Raw genomic sequence first — 9757 nt, forward strand, 5'->3', positions numbered from 1 at the left:
GACTGGTCTTCTTGTTTGCATTGTATTGTATCCCTGAATCAGTCAATCAGCACTTAGTAGAAAATACAGTAACATTTTTACAATTAGTTATAATCTGAGTAAAACACAAGCTCAATCAACAGCATTTGTGGTGATTATTATAAACATTAATTTCCACTTGTCCCTCGTTTTCTTAAAAAATCTGGGCTACAGTGTGGCACTTGAGTTGAAATTATTTTTGTGGTAATCAACATTATGTCAAAACACTGTCAATTGAGTTAAATTGTATTAAACCCAGAATTTGTCTATCAAAGCCATTAAGGTAGTAAACAGCAGTCAAATCATATAAAAGTTTAAAAGAAGCTACAATCTTGTTTTGTTGGACATGTTTTGGGAAATTCTTTGTTTTTATCTGATATAGCATGATACTACATTAATATTGTAATCTTCATATTTCCATTTGATATCATCAGTGTACCACAGAACTGTCACAGTACTTCTTTGAAATGGCATGATGGATGTTCTTGAATCAGTCAGAAAGCTAAAAGCGGATTGTGTTGTTCTGCATCATCTCACAGCCAATATATCTTCAGCTCATGTTGTTGTTGTGTATTACTCCGCATCTGATGGTTCGATAAGCTTTTGTTTTTGCCGCTTGAGCGCAAAAGGGTTTTCAATGAGTGTCGTCCTTTGTAAACAAAGAGTTTTGCTTTAATATACTTTGAAGCCTCTTTTGTCCTTCAGCTTTTATCAGTTTAGACTTATCTGGGCTTGAGTGTACATGTCTGTGGGTCATAATATGGGTGTTTGTGCATGTGAGGGTGCAGCTGACTGGATTATCTGACACGGGGTCTTTCAGCTGTCACTCATTTAATGGTTATTGCTGGGTTCTCGTGGGAAATGCATACAGACTCCAAGTCACCTGTTTCTTCATAAACAACTGTTCGAATTTAGATTCTGTGACAAATTGTTTAAATACCATCAAAAAAAGAGACATTTTATGTATGTATGAACAAAAGAAATGCAAATCTGTATTTAGGTATTGTGCATTTATTTGTGTCAAAAAAGCAATACATGCTGATTTAAAATAGAAAATTCAGAACACAAATAATATTTTTTAAATATAAATATTTAAAATCTTTTTTACAGCATTAAAAAATCATTTTCTTTTTTAACTTGGCAAAAAGCAAATCAATACAAAACTTACAAAAGACCTTCAAATTCATCTTCACCATAACAAAAGTACAAAGACGTGTCACCAAAAAACTGACATCACATTTTTTTTTTTTTAATCGTGGTGTGCATGCAAAAGTGTCGCTGAGATGAGGAAAAAAAAGTTTTCACAGCTTATACTCTTCGGTGCATGTGAAGACCGTGAAAGAGGTCTGCTTTGTAAATCTAATGTGTAATGACAGCATGAATCACCTTTAAACGCATGGAATGAAAGACACTTGCGTTCTATGTACAGGTGGGTTTGAATCTCTTTCATTCGATGGAGAGAAAACCACACCCTGATTATAACCAGGTCAGCTATCAAATATATACACAGTATTGCACAATCTATTATTTCACCCAATATGATGCTTTTCAGGTAAAATGAATCTTATACACTAAGAGTTCAAATAATTCTTAAAATCTTCCCAAAGGCTGAACGCAAGCTATTTAAGGCTATACAAAATGCCAGCAATCCCCTAAAGAGGAAAATCAAGAGGAATGTCATCTTCCGATTAAGTACTGACAGTTTCACTACAGGTTTAAAAGCGAGGCTATTGGAAAAGTTCAGCATTGTTGACCTGAGTGTCATTACAATTTGAGGTTGAATAAAGTAAGAGCTTAAAAATCACTAATATTGTTTGATCAAATAAACACGCTATCAAAAACCCCTTCACCCATTCATTAACAGTCTTAGTTGTATAACATATATTAGTACACACATTATTGTGGGCAGTGACAGCTTTGTTTCACAGAGGAATTGTGCGTTTAAGGTTGTGGCTCAGCTGCTACATGGCACTTGGACTAGAATCATGTTGTATGTGTTGCTGCATGTGAACTCCACGTTCAGTGTCTACTGTCCTGGGGTTAAGTAACCTCAAGATATAATTTTACACAGTGTTCAGAGCCTATCTGTTCTCTGGACGATGTGTATAACACATGCCAAATATATCTGGTCTATGTGTGGGAAGCTCAACTGAAAAACCGTGAGCGTTGTTGGTGAGATAACATGTTACTGCATACATCTGACTTTATATAATCTAAAAGTTCTCCTCCTCAGCACAGGGTTTTGAGAGCCCCTGAGGTACAGAGCAGAGTTTGCATATGGTAGGGAGTTGGAGACTCCACTTCCACCACAGGCTCTGGCCTGAACAGGGGCAGCTGGAAGCTGAAGGGCGCCACTTTTTTCTTGAAAATCTGCCCGATGCCCATGGAAGGGAACTTGCTGCGGTGCTGAGGGCTGTCGGGTTCCTCTCTACCCCCGCTGCTGGGTGGGCTGCCGCTTGAATCTGAGGAGCTTGAACAATCTGAAGCGGGAGGAATTTTCTTGAGCTGAGGTTTGATTATGAGAACAGGTGGGCTGGGGATTGTGGCCTTCTTCAAGTACGAGCTATCGGGGTGAAAAGCAGACACGTGTCGAGGTGGAGAGAGCGCTCCGTTGGTCAGCTTGTACCATGGCGATGGAGGAGAATCTTTGCTTGGTTCCTTGCTTGCGGAAGCCCAGGAATGAGCGCCGAGGGAGGAAGGTGGGCGAGCGGGGATGTTGACAACTTTTGGGGAATCTTTGGAGCTGTCTTTCTGGACCGGCTGGGTCTCGGGGGTAGGATGGGTTGGGGTCCGCTGTGGGGTCGGCTGTGGGGTCGGGTACAGGGGGTGGATCTCCATGTACTCCAGAGAGGAGGAGGTGATACAACCACCACGTCTTGAGTAAACATCTTTAAAACCTCCAGTCACAGCTTTCAGAAGACCTGAAAATGAGAGAGGAAAGAGTTTGATTCAGAACGGATCCAACTCTTTGTCTTTATTTGTACAAGCAATTACTAAACTGCATGCTAATACATTTTCTGTTCGTATTTCTATTAGGATGGGTTGGGGTCCGCTGTGGGGTCGGCTGTGGGGTCGGGTACAGGGGGTGGATCTCCATGTACTCCAGAGAGGAGGAGGTGATACAACCACCACGTCTTGAGTAAACATCTTTAAAACCTCCAGTCACAGCTTTCAGAAGACCTGAAAATGAGAGAGGAAAGAGTTTGATTCAGAACGGATCCAACTCTTTGTCTTTATTTGTACAAGCAATTACTAAACTGCATGCTAATACATTTTCTGTTCGTATTTCTATTACTCTGTCATGCAGAAAGTGAAAGTCTTCTGGGCTAGAGAATGTATTTTGCAGTTTAGCCCTACATTTTACACTGCTTTAAGAGAAGATGTTTTTATACTTTTTAGACTGTTCTTGTCTATAAAATGAAAATCAGTCAAAACAACCGACTGATTTTGATTGTATGGACAAACAAACACTGAGACATTTTTCAAAATATCTTTTGTGGAAATCTTACAGGTTAGAAGTAATGTGATGGTGAGTAAACTGAACTATCGACCAAAGAGAAAAATTCCAACTAATTGTACTATGTTCCATGTTATATTGAGTTGAAGCATCTTTGAGGCTCTTAATACTTCAGTACAGTCACATGACTTGGCAAACCAGTAAGTAAGAGTGAGTGGAACAGGTTTTCTATACATGTCTTACATCTGCCTGTTGAAGTCATCTCTAATCTTCAAACCTTGGTGATATGAACAGGCCTAAAGGGTTTACATTTGTCTCCGTTTGATTTACTGTCACCCTTTTTTGCCAAGTAAAAAATATGGAATTATCCCTCAGGTATCAGAGCTTATTTCAAAGCTGCCTTCAACATAGAGCTATATTAAAAACGGTTTAATTTGTACCATTGTAGATGTATTATTTATTCTCATTCTCATATCATTATAGTCACGTACACCTAAATCACACATCAATTGTGTGCCAAATCACATCTCAACCACATAATTTGTTCATGCATGTCTATATTGTACTGTGTCTATAGTCTAGTTTCAGGCTCTCACCATGTCTGTGTTTCTTCTCCTTGGTGGGACCTTTGCTCACAGCGAGATACACGGGGGTCTGCTTGGGTGGAATCGTAATCTTCTCAACGTGCTTCCTCCATTGAGTCTGGAACAGCTCGCTCTTTTTCTCCTTCTCCATGTTGTACTGTTTCTCCTGTGAGAACAAGAGAATGTTAAACTCAGGAGACAAAACTGAAATGCTTCTATGGAGGACATGTTGGTGTGTCTCAAATTTACCCTGTACTCTTTTGAGAGTCTCTTCATCTTGTTGTTGAGCAGGAAGTACACAGCCAGCGTGTGGCAAGCTTTGTTAGTGAGCACTGCGCTCAGAACCTCACTGTGTTTGTAGCCCATTTTCTCAGTCATGTGGAGCAGAACCGTGTGGTTGATCTCCTCAATGTGGATCCTGAAAGGTACAACAAGATGTTTTAGGCCATAATAAGTCATAAAAGATCAAAGATCAAAGATTTGGCTTTGACCTCCAAGCATATTAGGTGACTAACCTATTTAAGTAAGGAACTCCAGTGTGAGGGTTGCCCAACTGCAGCCACGGATCAGCCATCACTTGGTGGATGTTGGGTCTCTTGTTGGGGTCAGGCTCGAGAAGTCTCTTCAGCAGACTGATGGCAGCTGTGAACACAGACAGGAAGCCGTGAGGCCTTGCTATCTTGTGCAATCTTATTTTAAGAAAACAAAAAAGTCCATGATCAGTCGCGATGTTTAACCGATTTATTAGGACAAATAAATAATTGTTTATTAGGACAAACGCATTATGTTGTAGTAAAGATTATTCAGCCTTTCTCCTACATATTACATAAGTCGAGCGCACAGCCTTGCGTCCTTGAGATGCTAAATACCGGTGTTATATAATGAGGCTAATCTCATTTCAACGCTGCATCATCTTGTAGTAATATATCCAGTCACAGATTTAGTAGTGAATGAATCACCTGTTATTGAGAACACTCATGCAAGTGCAACAGAATGGAAAAGTTAACAGAATGTGATTAGCCACAATGTTTACCATGTCATCTACTTTAATTAATTTTATCTGGAATTCTGCTTGCATCAAATCAGTCAACAAAGTACAATGATGAGATGGCAGCTAAAGTAGATACTATGGAAACACCTTACTTCTGTGGAAGGTTAACAGATGCTGTTAAGAAATCTGAATAAAGCAGATCCTATGATTTCTTCTTGTGACTAAAACCGGTTTTTCTTGTGGTTGAAAAAATAAGCCACAACTTGTCTGGCACGTTTGCAGTAAACAATGTTTATGAGCACTGAGAATTTAAAGTATGAGTTCTTGAGTATGTTTGAATTAAAAATGACAATGATGATTACAGGTAAATGTGCAACTGCTGTTGTAAACATAACTGTTGTGACATAAAAACTAATAAGGATCTAATACATGACCTACATAACGAATTCATTGGAAAAAAATGTTGCATTAGTGTTGGCACTCGGGCATATTTTTTTTATGGCATGCAGGTTTTGTGTTGCTGGCAGTCGACTACAAAATAATGTGACAGAAATCAGAAAACTGGATCAATGAAGTTGGATCATGAAGACTCCCTGGTTTATTAGATTTGGCTTTCATCTCCTGAGATATTTAAAACACCAGTGGGCACCAGACCCTTCCTTTTGTTTTCAATTTAGCATTCAAAAGCCTCATACAGGACTAAAAAAAAAAGTGCAGTTTTTCAAAGACCTCATTCATGCTCAAAAATTAGAGCATGTTGCCCATTAGAACGTATTTGGTAGAAGGACACAAGCTTATTTTCAGAATGTAATAGTTGTTTGTTCTTGTTTTGATGTGACCTTTGTGGTCATAAAGATCTTTTGAAAAACTCAGAGATGCAGTTCTCTCAATACCTGAAGAGATAGATGGAGGTAGAGGGTTCATATCCTTGTCCACCATCCTCTGATGAAGGGCTTTCAGGCTAAATGGCTCCACGGTGAATGGTAGGGTACCGGTCAGCATAGCATACATGTTCACCCCTCTACATTGAAACACATACATAGAGTCAAATTCAGAAAAATGTACCAAATGCAAACTTAGAACACGGTGCTTCACATTTCGTGAACTCACATTGACCAGACATCCACTTTGGGCCCGTATTTCTTTCTTGAGAGAAGCTCAGGGGCGGCGTATGCTGGGCTGCCACACTGTGTGCTGAAGGGATCAGAGTATCCCAGAATGCCCGCACAGTTACTGAGGCCAAAATCTGTACAGGGGAAAGAGAGAAGGTTGTGTGTAAGATAACGGTTACATGTACCTTCTCAGAGGGATTGACCTTCCCACTAGGAGGGGTGCAAAAAAGTTTATGGCTGCCCAACACTAACCCCGTCTGTCATACACAGCTGCTAAATAAAAGCCATGCGTTTGTTGGCCGTCTCACAAAGAGGTGAGAGGTCATTTGTTTTTAATGAGATACTGATTGCTCAGTCAGTCCTCACCACTTGCTAAAAATGAACACTTCCATGTCACTTCACTTTAGGACATTAGGACTCATTGAAACTTTGTGCTGTTCTTTAAGTAGCATTTAAAAACCTTGCATAATGTAGATCCTGGACAATGCTTACCGATCAGCTTTATGTTGTCCTGTTCATCAAGGAGGAGATTTTCAATCTTTAAGTCTCTGTTGAAATTAAGAAAGAAAAATGTATTTAAACGACCTTAATTTATCAAACCAGCCATCTGAACTATAAATAAACAAAGACACAATAGTCTTTGGAGTATCTACACTCATTTAAAATCTAATTTAAAGTTCCCCATCGATGACTTCACACTTCGTTCCTCACCTGTGAACAACTCCTGCCCTGTGCAGGTGCTCCACCGCCATGACTAGTTGGCGTACATATTTCTGGGCTTTTCTTTCGTCCAGCCTTTTCTTCTCGTAAATGTGGTTCATGAGGTTTCCACCAGGGCAGAGCTCCATGACGAGGTAGTAGCTGTTCTCTGTCTCCAAGATGTCCAGCAGTTGGGTGATGTTGGGGTGCCGGATCATCTGCTGAATATCCCCTTCACGCCGCAAGTTCTTTGTGACATACGAGTCCTTTTTGGCCTTCCTCTTGTCAATCACTTTCACTGCCAGCTGTGGGGAAAAATAAAAAAAGAAGACTTAGTCAATATATAAAAGACAACTGGAGTGTTTAGTGGATGTACAGAATTATTATAATAGCCCTGAACAGGTTAGGCAAGCCAGACTAAGCCAGACAGGACTCTTATTTGCCTGTCTCCTCACGTCTCAAGGGTTGAATGTTCGTCCCTGAGATCCTGTAGAGGACTTGGTGGGGGAGGGATAAGGACAAATGACTGATGTGTAGCCGTTCAAACATCTCCAATTGAAGGAAGAATCTCCAAATGGCTTGTTAATGCCACCCATTTGTCACAAACATGCAGTAAACGACTAATGCTGTATAAACAGTGTCAAACAGAGCACTACCCCCCCCCCCTGATTGCTAGCCATTTGCATCATCGCCCGGGACAGACCTCTTCTCCTTCCCACAGCAACAGTGAAAGGAGGCAAGAAGGCTGAACAAATCCCTGATATGTTAAGAAGGTATTTCAGGTTATTCACTGCAAGTGCAAACAATTTTTTTTCCACATGCCAACAGAAACTGCACCCCATAGCATGCCATTCCAAGGAAGAAAGTGACATTCAGAGTCAACAGAAATGGTTAATAAATAAACACGCCCTGGAAACTAGATATCACATATTGAGCATACATTTTGCTGATATGTAGAAGTGAAAAACTGTTAAGAAATATTTCTCCATTCATTTTGAATGGCTGCACATTTTCTCTGGCATAAGATTAATACAGACACCTGAATACAAACAGGCTCAAGGACTGTCTCCGTTACCTAATTTAATTTTTGTGACGAGGAACATGAGACCAGTGAGAAACATCTAAGCTCAACCTGATGATCAGGGGATGGTGTTTTCGACATTCTTCGCCAAAGGAGCCACCCAAAGACAACATAAACTGACTTCTGGGTACTTAAAAGCTGATTTATTTATTTTATTTTTTTTTTAAACTTAACATTGACAGTAAACATTTATTTTAGAATGAATCACTAAATTACAACAAAGCATTCAAGTCACGGTCCATAGACTACCTTTGCCTGCCATAGACACTGAGGGGGGTTTGACCAAAACAATTTAGACAGATGTTATTTCTCTTTAACTTACAATTTTCATATTCAGACAATGATAGATAAACAAATAGATGATCTAGCTGTAAATAACAAATTCAACTGCATTCAAGTCATGTATTCAACAGTTTAGACTTAAGTTGTGTTATTTCTTCAGCTAACAATTCCTTTTTCAGACAGTGATATGAACAAATGGCTAAACTAGGTCTAAATGTAGTTAATGACAAATGCAACAGCATTCAAGTCCTGGTTTTGGTTCGATTCAGACTAATGGACTGGATGTTTTGAGTTTTCGTTTGCTTAGATAATGATATAAATAAATGAATTCTATACCTATATATTGAAAACACTATTAATATGCATTTTTACAGTGTTATTTAGATATCAGCGAGCTGACAATGTTTCAAAGAGAGGAATCTTCTCACCTTCTCGCCGGTGATCGCGTGAAGCCCCTCTCTCACTTTGGCGAACGAGCCCTCTCCCAGCTTCCTCCCGATCAGATAATTCCCAACTCTTTTTGTGTGGTAAAAGTTTCGGAGGATATCAGCTGGAAGACCGCTGCTCAGAGACGAAGGAGGGGTGTTTTCTGTGCCTACGGGAGCCGGAGCTTTCGCCCCAAAAATCCTCTCGCTGTCCATCCCCATGTCTGTTCCAGCATCGGGCATCCCTGCGCCTGTTGAACAAAACCTGTTGTCCTCTGAATCTACTGTTACTGCTTGCTAAGAAGACCTCTGTGAGAATGGGACATCTGAATACCTGTCCCTAATACTAAATCCTTAGCGGAACCTGACACACGCGCCACCTGTTCGGCTCAGCTGGCTGTCAATACGCAAACTATAAGATTGTAATAGTTTTACATAAGAATTGCATTCGTCATGGGATAATTAATAAAGCCACTTGGTCCTAATCTAATTATCAAAACGTCTTATTAACATGCGGACGTCACCTTAGGATAAAGCTAAAGTTTCCAGCACCTCTCTGTATCTGAGTAACTGACTGACTGCCGAGACTCTCACATTTGTTGTTTGAAGTTAGTTTCCCGGCACGGGGTGGGGGCGTTTCTTATTTGCTAGAAAATCCTTTCTCAGTCACTGGGCTAAAATATAATCCAATCAGTAGTCGCGCTGGGAACAGAGGCTCCGCCTTCTCCCGAGTTGTAAAATTAGCCCCGCCCCTCACCAATGCTTCCCTAGACAACAAAGAACATGGTTGCTGATGGGTCAGATTCGCCGTGATACTTGATTTCTATCAGCTTCCCCCGGTGATGGTTTACGTAGACCGTTTTTGGCCGGCCTATTGGTCGCGACTAAATTATCTATTGATTATTAATTTAAATGCATACAAACACGTTTTATGCAGTGATGCCATCCATAGCATTGATTTAATTTTCTTTAACTAATTTGCTAATGATATTCACCGCATTAGATAGAATTACACTTTACATACTATTATATTTTAATTACACTTTACATACACTTTGCATTACACATTATTATATAAACATTACACTTTATATTTTGTATATAGCAC

General features: G+C 39.9%; 1 protein-coding gene across 1 annotated transcript; it reads right to left on the reverse strand.

Annotated features, from left to right (window-relative positions):
• Window positions 1-1196: 1196 nt before the first annotated feature.
• LOC107691675 (hormonally up-regulated neu tumor-associated kinase homolog A-like) lies at window positions 1197-9210 on the reverse strand. The gene is made up of 9 exons (XM_016490433.1): window positions 8653-9210; window positions 6874-7166; window positions 6655-6710; window positions 6161-6296; window positions 5944-6071; window positions 4575-4701; window positions 4309-4477; window positions 4072-4225; window positions 1197-2939 (listed from the first exon to the last, which is right to left on the reverse strand). Exons 1-9 carry the CDS (start codon window positions 8890-8892, stop codon window positions 2248-2250), a joined length of 1995 nt encoding a protein of 664 aa, XP_016345919.1. The 5' UTR covers window positions 8893-9210; the 3' UTR covers window positions 1197-2247.
• Between the last annotated feature and the right edge of the window lie 547 nt (window positions 9211-9757).

The sequence above is a fragment of the Sinocyclocheilus anshuiensis genome, unplaced genomic scaffold (assembly GCF_001515605.1).
Source record: "Sinocyclocheilus anshuiensis isolate Anshui unplaced genomic scaffold, SAMN03320099.WGS_v1.1 scaffold186, whole genome shotgun sequence".
In the NCBI taxonomy this organism is placed as follows: Eukaryota; Metazoa; Chordata; class Actinopteri; order Cypriniformes; family Cyprinidae; genus Sinocyclocheilus; species Sinocyclocheilus anshuiensis.

Bases quoted from the DNA above. Each gene is read 5' to 3' on its own strand.
- LOC107691675 (XM_016490433.1), bottom strand. From the start codon at position 8,892: ATGCCCGATGCTGGAACAGACATGGGGATGGACAGCGAGAGGATTTTT. The intron at 6,711-6,873 runs GTGAGGAACGAA...TAATTTCAACAG, and splicing joins AGGGCAGGAGTTGTTCACAG to AGACTTAAAGATTGAAAATC. The intron at 6,072-6,160 runs GTGAGTTCACGA...GTTTCAATGTAG, and splicing joins AAAGTGGATGTCTGGTCAAT to AGGGGTGAACATGTATGCTA.